Genomic DNA, 18,611 nt, shown 5'->3' with positions numbered 1-18,611 from the left:
AGAGTGTTGAACACTAGTGTTTTATTGCCTGTGATGTGCAGTGTTATTATAGAGGGTCAGGTTCACATGTCAGGAAGGCATGTGATCACCGGATACTGATGATGACCGAGTGGACTGATTAATGCTCTTTAACGCAGAAGATCACTCGGAACTTCAACTCAGAAGAAGCTGCTGATGAAGAGTTTTTATTTTATTTATACAGTGGATTAAAGTCTGTGTTGACTTTGTGACAATGAGGCTTGCAAACAGAAAGCGGGTAGAAACTGTGAACGGAGCGGATTCCCAAGGTTCAGAGCACTTCATAAATCCTTTTACACACGAGTTGAGGTTCACTTCTGTGCAGAAAGTCAAGGTAAGAGTGAGCACATGAGCGCTTCACTGTCCCTGCCTGGCACTAAATAGCATAAACTGTAGTGAAACCCATGCTGAAATAAACATTAGACATCCTCATGGAATTTTGTAATGGGTTTGATGGTTATAATGGACTCTGTAATGGTCCCTGTGGGTCTCTACTGGTAACTTGTTGCCTTCTACTGTGGTCATCTTATGTTTACTGGATACCATTAAGGAGTAATAATGGTAATGGTCTTAATGGATATAATGGGAATTGTATTGGTTTTAATGTAAACTGTAATGGTATCTGTGGGGCTCTAATGGTAAATTGTTGCTTACTATTGGGGTCATGTTATGTCTAGTGGAGAAGATTAAGGACCAGTAATGGTTTTAATGGTTATCTGATGGTTTGTAGAGGTATTTGTAGTGGATACCGTTAGAATTTCTGTGACGGTTTCTATAATTCAGTTCAGCAGGGGCTGTAGTGGTTGTAAGAATTCATAAAGTTGGTGGTGGTGGTGGGAGGGGGTTAGTAATTTTAAATATAGCTACATTACATCTAAGACTAATACTGCCTGGTTTAGATTTTTATATATATATATATATATATATATATATATATATATATATATATATATATATATATATATATATATATATATATATATATATATATAACCCTAGTTCCAGAAAAGTTTGGACAGTGTGTAAAAATGTAACACATTTTACACAGTGTCCTAAGATACTTTTACCTGTTGCCAATTAACCTAATTAGTTGTTCCTCCAGTTGTTTCTTTTTTAGTAATACTTACATTTCCAGCCTTTTGTTGCCCCGTCCCAACTTTTTTGAGACGTGTTTTGGCCATCAAATTCAAAAAGACCTTATTTTTTCTTAAAATGGTACGTTCACTCAGTTTAAACATTTGATATGTTTTCTATGTTCCACTGTCAATAACATACGGGTTTATGAGATTTGCAAATCATTGCATTTTGTTTTTATTGACATTTTACACAGCGTCCCAGCTGTTTTGGAATTGGGGTTGTATGTATACATGTCTGTGTTTTGCATTTTACACACACACCAACAAAAAAACATCAAACTCGAGAGAGATGACTCTTTGAGCTGGTTATTGTAGGTCAACGTTGGGAGCTGACTCATGTTTCTGAAGAGCTGTTTTATATTTTATTTAATTTAATTAGATTCTGTGATGCTGTTGTTGAAAATGTATCAGTAATCTTTATTCATGATTCTGTAACACTGTTAATCGTACACAGTGCAACTGCAATCGAAAAGAATCCAGAGAATCTTCCTCTGAGTCGTTTGACGTGCCATAATGCTTTAGAGTCAGATCAAGTGTCTGACTCATCTGTATGTGACTGATGAATAGACTTGTAACACATTCTGTTTTCACCTAAGTGCCACAGACACAGGACGTGCTGTAATTAATATTGCAATATTTACTGTAGAGAAATTTGTCATCTTAATTATGCAGCACCTTGCTGCCATTTTATAAGGAACACCATACTAATATTCGGTATACAGTACAGGGCCTTGTTTTGCTCTTCAGTTCTTCATGGCATGGATTCCACAAGGTGATGGAAACATTCCTTTGAGATTCTGGTCCATGCTGACATCACTGCATCACATAATTGCTGTGTTTTTTTTTTTCTTTTCTTTTCAACTGCACGTTATTACACAAATCTCCCGGTGTACATGGATTCTGATCTGGTGACTTTAACATCGTTAAAGTACAATGAACTCATTGTCATTGTCCCAGATGACTAGTGCTTTGGCACACTGTCACACTACGAGTAGAGAATATATATTGATAATGATAGCGTCTGTATTGATCACATATATATATATATATCAATACACATTTCAGCACAGTGAAATTATTTCTTTGCATACCCCAGCATGTTAGGAGGTTGGGGTCAGAGTGCAGGGTCAGACATGATACAGTGCTGGAGCAGAGAGGGTTAAGGGCCTTGCTCGACGGCCCAACAGTGGCAGCCTGGCGGTGCAGGGACTTGAACCCCTGACCTTCCGATCAATAACCCAGAGCCTTAACCTCCAAGCCACCAGTGTCCCATATATATGATGGGTAAATTGTTGCTGTTAAGGGATGCAATAATAATCAGATATGCTGCATTCAAACAATACTCGAGCGATGTTAAGGGGCCCAATGGATGGCAAGAAAATTTTCCCTACACCATTACACCACCAGCAGCAGCTTTAACTGTTGATGCAAGGCAGGTTCGGTTCATTCATTCATGCTGTTTATCTAATCTCAGGATGAATTGGTAATGAAGACTGTGAAGTTGCAACACTACCTACTATACCAGTATGTTACCCAACGATGCAGTTCATTAATGCTGTGAGTGAAGGATCATGTAAGACCGACAACTTGGGATGGTTTTGAAACACGAGTGAGCCATTTTGAGTCCGTTCTTATGGTGACATGAGCCAACTGATCTGACTCACTAAAAAGACATAATTCTCATTAGTAGTACACACTGGACATTTGAGTGTTTGAAGGAAGTTCCTTAAAGAGCTGAGGGGGTTACAGCAGGAAAATGTCAACTAAAATGTAATGTACTGAGGGACTAAAACAGCTGGACCTTTTAGATAAAAAAATAAAAATACAGACTTTTTTTTTTTTTAACTAAAGGACAGTGCTGTGCTTAGTTCATGCAAAGACTTGTTTTCTTTGTCTCTCTTTGTTTTGTCAAGGAAGAGCACAAACGCATTTGTTAGTTAAATGTCTTTTTTTGACAGTTCTCTTGTAACTTCCCTGCAGGTAACAGATCAGTTTTTTAAACAAGACCCTGGTAGGTCGTTAATTTAGCAAGTGTTCTGTTCATAAACGTATATATTTTTGTATAACATATACACACATATTTCTGTATAACAACTGATTAACTGTTTAATATGGTTTATCAAAGATGTGGCATTAAAACGAAGCACATTACCCCAACTTTCATGGGACTACTTTGGCCAACAGAATTGTTGGATTGAAACATTCATACATTCATGTAGGAAAGCAATCAATGATGGGATGGTGTGATGTGGCCCAATGTGAGCCGGGGCTACTGGTACAACCTTGAAGTTGAATGTTTTCCAATAATAGTTAAAAAAAAAAAAAAAAAAAAAAAAACACCCGAAATGATAATCTTATTCTGGCAGCATTACTTTCTGCCACACCCACTGGGTCATGTGATCACCTTGAAGTTGAATGTTTTCCAATAACAGGACGTCCTGAAGTGTTTTATTAATCTTATACCACAGCAGTTCACCAAGGGTTGTAGTGGATCCACAGTCCCAGGAACACTGGGTGAGAGTCAGGAACATAGCCAGGATGGGATGCCAGTCCATCACATAACACCATTCACACACATTAATCATTTAGAGTGGCCAGTCCATCTCCGAGTATGTTTCAGCGAAAACATAAAACCTGAAAAAAACCTACACAGACATGCAGAGAACATGTAAAACTCCACATAGACAGTAACTTAAGCTCAGGATTGAACCTGGAATTGTAACTGTGAGGTGGTAACACTACCCGATATACCACTTTGTCGTCCCAGCACTCGAAGTCCTCTATGGACTGGTACTGGAGCATAGCTTCTATAAGACCATATCTCTACAAACCACACTTCACACAAGGAGCGGTTGTGGCTCAGGTGTTAGAGTAGGTTGTCCACTAATTGCTTGGTTGGCAGTCCCTGGGCAAAGGCAGATACATTATTCAGAATGAACAGATAGTGTGTACTAATCAAAGACATATACAGATCTGAATAAGTGTCACACACTTTTTTTGTTTTTGTTTGCCTGTTCATCAGGGCTGGGATCCCATTGGGTCAGGATCACGGTGGTCTAAATTCGGCTACTAGTTTGTTTATATATACCCAGCTAAACTTGTTAGAAAATATGGCGGCAATTAGAAATAAAAACACGGGTCTACAGCCAGTTATGAACTCGAGTAATGCACCTGAGGTTGAGTAACTTTCAGGCCCTAAATTCAGTCACCTCTCTGACAGTTCCCCCATGACTATTTATGCATCTGGAACATGCGGGATTAGTCAGGATGACTACATCGCACATTAAAGATTGAGCGGAGTGGTTTGAATATTTTCTTCTTATGATATCATCATTCTTTTTTTTTTCCCGTAATTGAATTCAAAAAGGAGAACTTTCATTACAAATAAAGTGAAATATTTTGTTTTAATCTCAATGATTACAGCTTACAGTTCATTGAAATCAAAAACCCGGGATCTCAAAAGATTAGAATAAAGAATTTATATTACAGAAATGTCGACCGTCTGAAAAGTATGTTATTCAAAATTTTTGAGATGCACCTGTATGTCAATAAACAAATTGCACTGTGCCATTTCGCAGCTCTTTGTAAAGCTGAATTGCTTTATAGTACTGTAAGGGTGAGTACTAGCTTTGTACACTTGCCAGTTCTCTAAATCCAGGGCATTTAACAAGGGCAAACATGTGCCATGTGTGGAGTTTGTTTACTTTTAGCTTCCGATTCTTGTCGAGCTGGTTCTGAGATAAAATGATCCTTTAAGAGTGACGGGTCTTTGTGAAGGTACCTGCGGATTGGAGGACTTTGGGAATGGGAGAGTAAACGTGATTTGGAGCTCTCTAATGTCAATTGAGAGAGTGTGTTTGTTGCTGAGCTTGCTGCTGGATATGACAGGGTTAATGAGAGTCCCTGTGTTTATAGTTTTATATTACGGGAACCCTCTGGGAATTTCACAGAACAAAGACACATGAGTACACACGCACGAACACCTTCATTAGAGATCCTGAATATTTTATCTCAGCGGGAGAGTATATAGAAGAATTTGTAAAGTATATTCAAGAATTATTGCCCTGTGACTCAAAATACATGAAATAAACCCCTACAAAAAAATACAATCCCAATTCTGAAAATTTTGGGACAGTATGGAAAATGCAAAAAAATAAATAAATAAACAAAAAGAGTCATTTGAAGATTCAATTCATCCTGTACTATATTGTATTGTACTGTATATTATATACTTACTTTTGCCTTTACATATGTTTAGTCTTCATACTTCATACATGTTTATTCAGTGTTAAAATTGAACGCTATTGATTTGCCAGTAAACTTGGTGTCAGTAGTGTTGTTGATATTTGATGCTGGGTTTCTTTGTTTTTGTTGTGTTCCAGATTGCATTGATGACTGTGACGCTGTTTCCTCTGCGAATGCTTTGTTCTGCCTTTTTCACGTTGCTCACATGGCCTTTTGTATTTGTGGCCACTGTGGGCCGCACCGAGGACGCCGTGGAGCCTCTTTCCTGGTGGAGGTGGTGAGGGGACACTTCTCTAACATTGCATTTTGCAACATTGGGCTATTCCATATACCACTAAGTTATGTATTGGACAAGGTTCAAGTTTAATAAAAAAAAAAAAAACATAAAATGAAAGAGCCAGTAGACAATGAACACAGCATTACACACTGAAAATGTGTGTAAAAGTGATGTAATTGCTGATCATTCAAATTCCCCCCATACTCACACTTTCCAGGCTGGTGGATCTAATCATCAGGGGATCCATGAGGGCGTTGTGGTTTTCCGGCGGCTTCCACTGGATCCAGGTGAAAGGCAGACCAGCTCTGCCCAGTGAAGCACCCATACTCACACTGGCACCGCACTCGTCTTTCTTTGATGCCATTCCTGTGACCATGACCATGGCATCGATAGTGATGAAAGCAGAGAACAAAAACATTCCTGTCTGGGGCAGTAAGTTTACACCTCGTTTAAAATTGTGTATGAAATCTAATATAGACAAATATATGTAGACATATAAATATATAGACATGCAACCCCAATTCTGAAAAAGTTGGGACAGTATGTAAAATGCAAAAAAACTAACAAAAAGAGTCATTTGAAAATTCGATTTCACCCTGTATTATATTGAAAACACATTATTAACACATTATTTGATGTTTTACTTTGTGAATTGAATTTATTTTTGAAAATATACACTCATTTCAAATCTGATGACTGCAGCACATTCCAAGAAGTTGGGAGAGTTGACTGTTTACCGCTGTGTAACATCACCTTTTCTTTTAATAACACTTATTAAGTGTTTGGACGCTGAGTGAAGACACCATTTGGTTAAGTTTAGCAAGCAGAATTTTCCCCCATTCATCCATTATACATTTCTTCAGCTGTGCAACTGTACAGGGCCTTCCTTGCCTTATTTTGCGCTTCATAATGCGCCACCCATTCTCAATGGGAGTCAGGTCAGGACTTCATTCAGGCCATGCTAACTCTCTGCTTACGCAACCATGCGCTTGTAATCCGGGCAAGATGTGGTTCTGCATTTTCCTGCTTTGGATGGCAGCATATGTTGCTCCAAAATGTGTACATATCTTTCTGCATTAATGATGCCCTCACAGATGTGCGAGTTACCCATGCCATGGGCACTGACACGCCCCCATACCATGACAGACGCTGGCTTTTGGACCTGACACTAATAACAGCTTGAATGCTCCTTTTCCTCTTTAGCCCGGAGAACATGACTGCTGTTTTGTCCAAAAACTACTTGAAATGTCGACTCTTCTGACCACAAAACACGATTCCACTGTGTTACTGTCCATCTCAGATGAGACCGAGCCCAGAGAAGTGGGCGGAGTTTCTGGACAGTTTTAATGTATGGCTTCTGCTTTGCGTAGTAAAGCTTTAACTTGCATCTGTGGCTGCAGCGGCGAATGGTGTTGGCTGACAAAGGTTTACCAAAGTATTCCCGAGCCATCAGGATCTCCATTACAGACTCATGACGGTTTTTAAGACAGTGACGTCTGAGGGATCGGAGATCACGCGCATTCAGAAGTGGTTTTCGGCCTCGCCCTTTACACACCGAGATCTGATCGGATTCCTTGAATCTTTTAATTATATTGTGCACTGTAGAAGATGAAATGCCCAAAGTCCTACCGATTTGTCTTTTGGGGAATGTTGTTCTCAAAGTGTTGGATTATTCGCTGACTCATCTGTTGGCAGATTGTCGAGCCTCGACCCGTCCTTGCCCTTGAAGGACTAGGCCTTATATACTACGATTAGACGAGTACCTCACCTGTTTCACATCACCTTCTTATTTCAACATCTCACATCGCTAGTCCTAAACTGCCCCTGTCCCAACTTTTTTGGAACGTGTCGCACGCATCAATTTTGACCTTGCTAGACCTTTGACCTGTTTTGGTTTCTTGGAAATCTGATCTGGTTTTAAACATTTTTTAAAATCATCGCCGAGCGACTTTCGCAGGTTCACAGATTCAGATTACGGTCTCGTTTCCTCCTGTTTGTTCCTTTGTTCCGTAGCGCTGATTAAGTTCATCCGTCCAGTGTTTGTGTCACGCTCGGAGCCTGATTCTCGCAGGAAGGCTGTGGAGGAGATTAAACGCAGAGCATGCTCAGCAGGCCAGTGGCCTCAGGTAACACCCACTTTAATACATTCATTACAATCAGGATGATGATTAGGATCATAAGAAAATCCCAGCAGCGCATGAGAGAGCAGGCTACAGCACATTACAGTACATTTCTGTTGGTCTGTGTTTATATCTGACTGTCTGTATGACTGTCCATCTGTCTGACTGTCTATACTCCCTGGACCTAGAATCTGGGAAATTCACTTGTATAGTCTTCTTGTACGCGGAGCTAAAATCATGATAATGATTCAATTGTTTAATGTAAAATTCAAACTAACACATGTCTGGATGTACCATATTAACATGAAGTAAAAATAAAAAGTTTACCCGCAATGCATAAACATTGAAAGAAATCAAAGGGAAAAGTTATTTCATACTAACTTATTTTATCTAATTGTTTAATTCTCGCTAATTTCCTGTTAACACCATTAAAAGCTTCATATTTTGCCTTTTTTTTTTTTTTTAACCCAGGAGTGTATCTTCCTGTCAATCAATTTGCCTGTTTGTCTAATCTGTCTGTTTTTCTGTCTGATTGTCTGTCTGAAGGTGTTTGTCTGTCTGTCAGCCTGTCTATCTGTGTACATGTAGAATAACTGTCTGTCTGTCTATCCATCTTCCTGTCTGTTTATCTACCTGTCTGTGTTTGAATATTTGAAGCTCTCAGCATTAGAGCGGTTCACGTTGACCTGATTGTGCATCGCTGTTTTCCATAAAACATGTTGTCAATCCTGATTTGATTTCAGATCATGATTTTTCCCGAGGGGACCTGCACCAACAGATCCTGCCTCATCACATTTAAGCCTGGTAGGTGTTTTCTCTCCTTCTATCTATCTGTCGATCTTTCTGTTTTTCTCCATCCATACTCATCTGAACATTACAGCTTTCCACCTAATACACACTGACTTCTCCCTTGCTCTCTCCCTCTCTCTCTCTCTCTCTCTCTCTCTCTCTCTCTCTCTCTCTCTCTCTCTCTCTCTCTCACTCTCTTGAGTGAGAGAATGTATGTATACAGGCTGTGCACTGGTTGCCATAAGTGCTAGGTTTCAGTGTGTGTGTGTGAGCGTGTTTTATTTCTATTACTCTGGGTCTGCAGTCATAACAGTTCACTTGGCTGTGAGATCCAGTGATCTCCTTCCCCTTCCTGTGTGCACTGTCCAGTCCTGTTGTGTTTTGCTGATCCTGTTTCACTCATGGTTTATTGTGCTTCCTCGACACTCCTAATCCTCCTCTTTTTTTGCTAAAATCCCTCATTTGTGTTTCTCTCACCAGGCTGTCGCACTCTGTTTTCTAGATCCTTTCATTCTGGTAGTTTCACTGCACCATGAGACGACAGTGCTGGAGGTCCATAACAGGGCAATTCCACATTCCCCGTGGATGGGAAATAAATTTAATTTATTGTTTACACCTGCCATGCACAAATCATGACTGAATATCTAAAGACATCCCATAATTGTAACATTACCAAAATGTTCAGCAGTCACCGGTTCACATTTACATTGACTTACGGTCAACTTACAGTCGAGCAACTTAAGAAATAATTCCGGTGTCCATTTTAACCCCATAGTACGGGGCAGGTTGTGTTTGACTACCACCGGTCGTGTTCTTCAAAAACAGCCTACGTTAATGAACACACATCCAGGACCGTGTGTTTCAGAGTGGTGGCTTTAAAGTAATTTTCCCAAGATTATTCAACTGCAAAGGTATTCAAAAGGTAAACATGGTCAGAGATCTGCCTTTGGAAAGCCGAAGGTTTCGAAGGTAATTAGATTTAGGGAAACTGAGACAGATGCCCTTGGTTTGCTGGACGTCCACAGATTGGGACCTGAAAGAGAGCTTTGTGTTCAGAGTGAAGGTCATCAGGTCCATCACTCTTCCTTTTACACCCGTTCAGAGGTGAAGAGACCAACATGGCAGGCATGCGCGCACACACACACACCTACACACACACACACACACACACACCTACCTTATTGTTATATTAAGATAGAACAGCATGCTGATGTTTTTCACATTCCCTACTCGAGTGTCATACCCTAGCACAGAAAAAAACCCCTCAAAGATATGAAAAATGTTTTCATGAGAAACAAATATTTCTTGATGACTGTTTACAGACTCCAGCAGAAACTTTTCAATATTTTTTCATTCTCTTCCTCTCAATTTATTTGCCTGTTTATCTGTCTGTCTGTTTTTCTGTCTGTCTGTCTGTCTCTCTCTCTCTCTCTCTCTCTCTCTCTCTCTCTCTCTCTCTCTCTCTCTCTCTCTCTCTCTTTCGCTCTCACTCTCTCTCGCTCTGTGCTTCTATGTGACTGATTGCCCTTTCTCTCTGTTTGAATGCTTGTTTGTCTGCCTATCTTTCATCCTGTCAAGCTGTTTGCCTGTTTATCTGTCTCACTGTCTGTGATTCTGACAGTCTGTCTTTGTTTTTATGTGTCTGTCTATATGACCGTCTGTTTGCCTGTCTGTCTCTCTGTCTATATGACTGTCTATCTTTTTTTTTTTTTTTTTTTTTTACTTTTTTTTATGCTGTCAGAGTTTTTGGACTCATTTCCTGGTAAATGAGTAAAAATAAATAAAAATATATGTAAAACAACAACCATAATAATAATAATAATAATAATAATAATAATAATAATAATAATAATGAGAAGAAGAAGACAAAGAAGAAGAAAGTCTAACTTTCTGACTGTCTGGAACTTTATAAAAACATTTATAAAGTATACAGACATGCATGCACCCAAGTAGACAAGTGTGTGTGTGTGTGTGTGTGTGAGTGTAAACACACACACACTTGTCTACTTGGGTGCACACACACACATACAGAGTCATGTTACTGTAAGATGGGTCAGATGAGGCTGCCTATTTTATTGTTCCGCTCTCATGATCAGCTTCAGGTAAATTAAGGACAAAAGGATATTGCTCATCAGCATTCACCAAATCTGAGTGGTTTTGATTTTGCATTAGCAAAATCATTTACATGAGCTGTACTAAAACATCACTGCGCTCTATTGTTGAACAACAATGAAATCTTCCTCTTCCTCTTTTAGGTGCATTTATTCCTGGGGTTCCGGTCCAGCCGGTGGTTCTGCGCTATCCTAACGAACTGGTAAGAAAAGCGCCTCGTAAGTTTCAACCTCCACAGCACCAGTGCAGAATACCAAGCCTTGGGGGCACTCTTACACTAATAATACTAATAATAATCCCAACTCTACTGTAAAATATTAGGCTTTCCTGCTAGATATCAAAAACGCCAGCAGCTTAATAGGATATTATGCAACATATTGGAGCAGCACTATGCATGATGCATAACGTACTCTGCTACAGGAAAAATAAAGCCCTTACAGTGTATATTAAGATTCCGAGTTACTGTAAATAAGCAGTAGCTCATGATGTTAATATTTATTTTTGATGGTGCAGTTACATCACAGCGCTGTTGAATGCCTGATTCCGATTGGCTTTGAATTGAGCTTCAAGGTCTGTATTATGGGCTCTGTGTAGCATGTTAGCGTTTCTATAGTAACATCGTACGTCATATTGTATACGACGGACGCTGCACGTAAACGGATTTTTTAAAAAAACCTCGTCGACATGGTTAAGTTTTCTGTAAGGAGAAGTAAATGTAGCATTGACATCTGACATCTAGAGTGTCAGTCGATAAGTTTTCCGACACAGGGAAGTGTTCAGGACAACTCAAATAGTGACAAAGTGAAGAGGAAAAAAAAAAAAAAGATGCTTGCTATGTTTATAATAGAAACAAAGTTGCTTTGCAGACATTTCACAACATTAAATGCTACCATAAAGATTTTAATCATTGGCAAATTGCTACTCCGGACGCACCGTTATTGGAAAATAATCCACTTCAGGGTTGTCAAAGTAACTCTGCGTCATTGATTTATTTTCCTATAACTGCACACCCTGGTGTGTGTGTTTATTCCTTAATTTTCTACTTCCCTCTCACACACTCTAATGTCGAATGTCTCTTACTCATCCACTTCTCATTAATAATGAAGGCACGATGCTCAGGTTGCATGTAGATACTTGGAAAACTTAAGTTAGCAGTTCCCACATGTCGAGGTCTGAGTTTCTGATACACGTGCATACGTGACCTTGTGATGGCTTATTTGTTCAGGTGCTTTTTGCAAACTGTAGTACCCACAAGGCCTTGTTTTTAATCTCCCTTTTCACTGGTAGGACACGATCTCATGGACATGGCAGGGACCTGGAGCGTAAGTATTAATAGAGCGTATTAATGGACAATTTAGAGTAACTTGCATTTAAATGAAAGAAAAAAAATAAAAAACTTTAGAAGACTGTTTATATAAATTTATATAGTAAGCAAATGGTTGCTGTAAACATGCTTTGCTTTCAGGTTTAAGATCCTGTGGCTCACGTTGTGTCAGTTCCACAATTCTATAGAGATCGAGGTGGGAATTTCTTTCAAGTGATCATATATACTATATATACTATATATATATCATATATATCATATATACATATACTGTGTAGTGTGTTTTTTTTTTTTTTTTTTTTTTAAACTTGCAATGGAAGTTAAAAAAGCTTTCAATAAAAAAAATAAAAATAAATGTTTGTGTTTTCTCAGTATCTTCCTATTTACACACCATCAGAGGAAGAGAAAAAGGATCCGGCTCTGTTTGCCAGCAATGTGAGACACATCATGGCCAAGTCAGTGTCCACTTCAGGCGTAACGTTCCAGAACGTTCTGGTCTTGAACGCATGATGATGCACATGATCATAATCTTTTGCATTTTATACTTGTGTGCTTTCTCCAGAGCGCTGCAAATACCAACTGTAGACTACTCGTTTGAAGACTGTCAGCTCTCAATGGTCAAAGGTCCCCTGTGTTTACCTAGCCACACATGCATGCTGGAGTTCTCCAGACTGGTGTGTAAACTTGGGTGAGTGTTGACTTATAGAGACTCTATAACCAGTTCATATAGCGGATATGAAGACTCCAGACTGGTGTGTAAACTTGGGTGAGTGTTGACTTATAGAGACTCTATAACCAGTTCATATAGCGGATATGATGTTTGGCCGGCTTCAACGAACAATATGGTGCAATCTTGCTTAGCTCACTGTAATGCGTATGGTAGCATGGTGGAGAACATGCTAGTTGACCAAGCCTGTGATTGGGTGGATCGCTACAGGTAGGGTGTGCCAGAGCCCATTCGTACCAAGTATCCAAGCATTTAACGGCGTCACGTCCAACCTGTGTCTTAATTCTCTTTTTCTGATTGTAAATATGGAATAACGTAAGCAGTTCTTTCTCGTCCTCTGTCGTTTGTTCGTCTGCTTCCAGCAATTCTTACGTTGCCATTATTTCCGCTATCTGTCACAATCTTGAATTTGAATCTTTTTCCACCCCCAGTACTGGCACACTCATGCTTGACGGCCAGTACGCAAGTGCGGAAAGTGTGTGAGCTTGTTAAATTTGTTTTTTGCAACCCTTGCAGATGTAATCTTCGCATCGAGCGTACTGAAGCCTTTACTCTCTCTGATCCAAATCTAAATGCTGAGGTTCTGTAGTAGAAACTTAATTTATGTATGACTTTTTTTTTTAATATATACTAGTTAAAACAACAGTATAACTCGAATTGCAGCAGTATTAATATTAATTTATAATATACACAATGTATACAGTACACAGAATAAATAGCCTGTATAAATAGGTTTGTACTCTAATTAAAAATACAGTACATATTACAGTAAATATTAATTACAGTAACTGGCAACTTTGCTGCCATTAAAATATTATAAACTGACACTTTTTTTTTTTTTTTCCTTTCTTTTTTTGTAGGGTGGTGTGTTTATTTAGTACGTAACCACAGGCAAGCGTTATGTAAACTAGGGAGGTTTTGTATTTGATGAATTCAGGATAAGAGAACGCTGGGTGCTAAAGGGTATGGACCAGGTGCTGTTTAAATTTATATTTACTCTGGTAATAGGCAGTTTGTCCCTGATGGTGTGTTTAGCGAGATCATCTTGTTGCTTGTGTTCACAGAGTGTTCGCAAAAACTTTCTGGTTAACGGAAACCCGACGATGTGCTTTTTCTTCATCCGACTTTTTGAGACTTCACTTACAATTTTTGGAACGTGGGGATGTGCGGATAGAAAGAACGAGAGGTTTTCAGGCTTGTGAAGGATCTTGGCAGTGTGAGTGTTGAGTAATGGAAAATCAAACAGCTGGGTGTGGCACTGAGCTTTATTCCAGCTGCCTTTTTTTAAATTTTATTAGAGAATGTGAAGTGTGCATGCTTTGCTTGATTGGGATGAAAGGTTGTGGACTGATTTTTCAGTTACCTTGAGGTTCTGTATGTTTATTTTTTTATGGGGGTGGGGGCGGGGAGTATTTTGGCTTTGAGAACAGTGCCCCCTGGTGAGGAAGCAGGGTGTGTTAGCATTAAAGTCACCCTCAAGGTCATAGAATACAACCTTTTTATGGTTGTGAATGAAATCGTCACTACACCTACTTTTCCAGGCTCTTTTGTTAAAACAAGACAGTGCTGAATATCTCCCAGGAAAATCTGAGCTAACACTGAACAGATGCTATTGTACCAAAAAAATAAAATAATTTAAAATTAAGAGCCTTAATGTCTCTAAGTACAAATGCAGATCAGGCAATGCTTCCTCGCCATTTTTCTCTTGCCTAATGATTGTCATGTTTATATATATATTTTTTGTATTATTATTTAATGTAGAAATGATTACATTATAATATAGAAATAGTGCATGCTGAATATATCATACTGATTCATCAACACAAAATGTTGACTTATGACTGCCTGGTGTAGGGTGTGATGCATTATTTGTTTGTTTGTTTGTTTAAAGGCGTGTTTTTTTTCTGGCAAGGCTTATTCTGATTTTTACAGATTAGTGTATGGGTTATAACTTGTTAACACTGTACAAAGTTCACATTTTTCCCTTTACTTAGTGAATTTATAGTGAGTATAGATGTGATTCATGCAGATATAGGTTAAGAGCTTTAATTAATGTTCACATCAAACCGAATTGGGGGGGTGATCTCTGTGACTTTAAGCATATCATGGCTGTTTGTACCAGACGGTTTGAGTATTTCAGAAACGATAGAGGTTAAACAAAATGCCTCCAGTAGGCTGCAGTTCTGCAGGCAGAAACGCCTTGTTGATGAGAGAGCTCAGAAGAGAATGGACAGATAGGTTTCAGCTGACAGGAAGTCCACGGTTAAAGATTGGAAACATGTTTTTCTAATTTTTACCTGTCTTGTTTCGGTGAGCCTTTTTTGACTCATCATATCTGTCCTGTCGTTAACATTTTTTGTACACCATTAAATACATTTCTGCGATTATGATGCAAATCAAAGAACTGAAAAGAAATTTGCCTCCTCTGCTGTAGCGTGTAGTGCTCGATTTATTTTGCACGTTTTATTTTGTCTTTCAGTCTGAAGGTGGGAGTCACAGATCAGGTCCTGCAGGAAGAGGGCAAAAAAGCACGCAATCTCGGTGGACGAAAACTGAGTCTGGAGGAATTTGCAGAATACTTAAACCTTCCAGTGACGGAAACTCTGCAGGACGTCTTTGCACTCTTTGAGGAGGTCAGTAGAAGCATGTTCTTTAAAAAAAAAAAAAAAAAATTTACATAGATTTATCAGATCACGTCGCTCTATTCTAATATCATTTAAAGGCATCACAAGAGCCATGCTTTGCAACATGGCATTACTGTCTATTAAACTTTCTATTTACCTCGTGTCGTGGTTTTCCACCGCAGCATGGTCAGATGGATGTGAGGGAATACGTCATTGCTCTCTCTGTGATCTGCAGACCCTCGAAGTATCTCGACACTCTTCAGCTCGCCTTCAGGGTGAGGCTGCTTTCAACTGGTCCGGGTTAATGGGACATCCACTGCTAAGTAGTGAATAGATCATGAGGATGAACGAGATAATGTACTACAATCTCAGAAAACCGAAGCTGTTCGAGTTCATGTCATGACGGTAGTTTTGTTTGCCTGTTTTGTGCAGATGTTTGAGGCTGAGGAGAGCGGAGCTGTCGTAGAGGACGAGTTCGCCGTCATTCTGAAATCAGCTCTTGGAGTGGAAGATCTTGCTGTGGGTGATGTCTTCAGAGCTGTTGATAGAGGAGACAAAGGAAAGATCACCTTTGGTAATTATATCTCCTTTCAATGTAAGGGTGAAACAGTATGTAGAAATTTGTGGATTAACATGGTGCAAACTTATATCACAGATGTCAGTACGGACATTCTATTTCTTTATCCTATATAGTCAAGATTTGCTCGTTATTTGCAAAACAGTGACTTCTTCCCAACTTCTAGACAGCCACATTTTACCAACTTTGTAGTATGTTTTAAGTGATGTGATGTCTCAACTCTTCAACGTGGTATTTTTGTGACATTAGCTGTACAGATACAGCATGAAGCAGGGCTGGGAAAATGATAAATTTATTATTCGGGCGGCTGTGGATCAGGTGGTAGAGCGGGTTGTACACTAATCGTAGGGTTGGCGGTTCGATTCCTGACTCCACATACCGACGTGTCCTTGGGCAAGACACCGAACCCCAAGTTGCTCTCGCTGGCAAGTTAGCGCCTTGCATGGCAGCTCTGCTACCATTGGTGTGTGAGTGTGTATGTATTCTAGAATGGGTGAATGAGACACAGTGTATAGCACTTTAAATAAAAGCGCTGTATAAGTCCAGACCATATTAACTAGTCTGCAAGGCTATAATGCATGCTCTATTTTATTTTATTTTTTAATTTTATTTTGCCTGGAAAGCTAACTGACTATGCTAAAAAAAAATTGTAGCTTATGTAATGTGTTAATCTGAGTCCAAGACTTTAGCTAGTTAAGTGCATTAATTCCGACTAAGGGAAACAAATTTATGAACTATCGTGACGGGAATGACTGTGTTGACATGGTTTTCAACATGGCATGTCGTGTTTGCGGCTTCGACAAACGCACGTCGGAGTGCATCACGTTTAAACCTGCGTGCCGAATGAAAACTTCAGTAGGAAGTAGGGTTTTGGGCAACTGGGCTACTGATTTTTCAGTGCCCGCATTCTTTAGGGATACTTTAGGGATGTTGTATTAATTTCTCTGAGATCATTCCAATTAAATTCAGTTTTAAAAGAGATCACGAATGCTGTTGTGTCCAAAAACTGTACGTCTTCATTGAAACGCCTGTTACATCCTCTCTGTCAGATGATTTTTGCCATTTCCTGGAGATCAGTCCAAACTTCACGGAGTTATGCCACTGTGTCGATGAACCATCCACACACACATGTTCAGGACTCGTACAACCTGCAACCAACAGCTTCTGCCCTGACTTCAGTCCTCAGGATCAAAACACACACAGCAAGAAACATGACTGATGTATGTATAAGATGTCTGCATGTTCAAGTAGATTAGAGGTGATGACGGTGATAATGTATAAAGTGTTTTTTCTTCTTTGGGTTTTATAGTTTTCTACTGAACACTTTATTTTTGCTATCACTGTTTTAACAGATCCTTTGTGAATTTAAATTTGTGCACTACTATTATAAAAATATATATATTTTTTTTACTAGTTTGAGGGTGACTAATACATTAAGGTGAAATACTCTGTTGGTTTGTGTGTGAATTAAATGTTCAGATTTGTACAATCAATGCCAAGTAACTAATTTCATATACCTTACAGGCTACACTTATATCTTCTTCCCAGGATTTTAAAATAGAACCCAAAATAAATGAACCTGTTCTAGGATAGTTTATTTATTCATAGATGATTGACAGCTCTGTGATTTATAACGTGAAAAGTTGGCAGTGTTTGAGCAGGTAGAAAATTAAACTGTTGATATGGGATTAAGAAAAAAATCACCACCTCCAAAAAAGTGTCTCTTTCTTTTTCTTTTCTTTTTTTTTTTTTTTTTTTTACCACAAGAGGGAGCTCTGCCATAAGATATAAAACAGGAGGCATGTCGTAAACAATTATTTTGTTAGGTTAAACAGTGAGTTTTGACATGCTTTTTTCTCTTCTTTTCCCTGTTGTTGCATATATTAGACTTAGATTAGATTTAGACTAGATTATATCAACGTTTTCCAAGCCAAATAAGTAAGATGAAGTCTAAAGCAAAGAGTAAACAAGTATACTATTATGTATGTATGTATGTATGTTGTAGTTGTGATGGATAAAATAGAGTGAAGTGACAGTTGGAATGGTGTATTGTTAGGAATATATATATATATATATTCCTAACTATATAAACATGTTACTCTGTAGATATTACGAGTACGAGTTGGTTTATATGGCTAGTTTTGAATGGCCTTTGGATTTTTCATGCAACCCTGGCAACCTTTTTATTGACACAGACGTCTCACGGGACCACTGTGTGATAAGATGTAATTAGATACACAATTAGCTACTTAATTTATTTAATTGTTTTAGATTCACATATTTGGATGAACCTAGAACCCCAATACTGCTATTGGCATCCATGCTAACGACATGAGGGACATTAAGGACATTCTAATTGTTTACTTAAACGATTAATTAATCATTTACTTTCAGTCTATAATTTGGGTAACAGGTTTGTACTTTCAAAATGACCTCATGAGTCAATATCATGATATCATATCATTGAAAATGCAAAAGAGAGAGAGAGAGAGATTACTTTCCTTCTTCCTGTGATCTTCGAGCAATTAGGATGATGCAAATACTTGTTCAACATGTGACCTGTGGAATATTTTCAGGTAACAGTGAACGTTATGGAATTATAATGATGGTAAAATGGTATTTTCTAAGTGCTATAGATTTAAGGTTTAGCAATGGGGCAGCT

At 38.7% G+C, this 18,611-nt stretch overlaps 1 protein-coding gene across 1 annotated transcript; it reads left to right on the top strand.

The window, feature by feature from the left end:
* The first annotated feature begins 25 nt into the window (after window positions 1-25).
* lpcat1 (lysophosphatidylcholine acyltransferase 1) lies at window positions 26-17,438 on the top strand. The gene is made up of 14 exons (XM_017480679.3): window positions 26-352; window positions 5,537-5,676; window positions 5,894-6,108; window positions 7,690-7,802; window positions 8,540-8,600; window positions 10,841-10,899; window positions 11,985-12,019; window positions 12,163-12,217; window positions 12,394-12,476; window positions 12,584-12,709; window positions 15,228-15,381; window positions 15,555-15,647; window positions 15,805-15,946; window positions 16,999-17,438. The coding sequence occupies exons 1-14, from the start codon at window positions 233-235 to the stop codon at window positions 17,166-17,168; spliced, it is 1,566 nt and encodes a 521-aa protein (XP_017336168.1). The 5' UTR covers window positions 26-232; the 3' UTR covers window positions 17,169-17,438.
* The last annotated feature ends 1,173 nt before the right edge of the window (window positions 17,439-18,611 follow it).

The sequence above is a fragment of the Ictalurus punctatus genome, chromosome 12 (assembly GCF_001660625.3).
Source record: "Ictalurus punctatus breed USDA103 chromosome 12, Coco_2.0, whole genome shotgun sequence".
Classification (NCBI taxonomy): domain Eukaryota; kingdom Metazoa; phylum Chordata; class Actinopteri; order Siluriformes; family Ictaluridae; genus Ictalurus; species Ictalurus punctatus.
The sequence above is the reverse complement of the archived record's forward strand: the minus strand, read 5'-3'. Positions and strand labels throughout refer to the sequence as shown.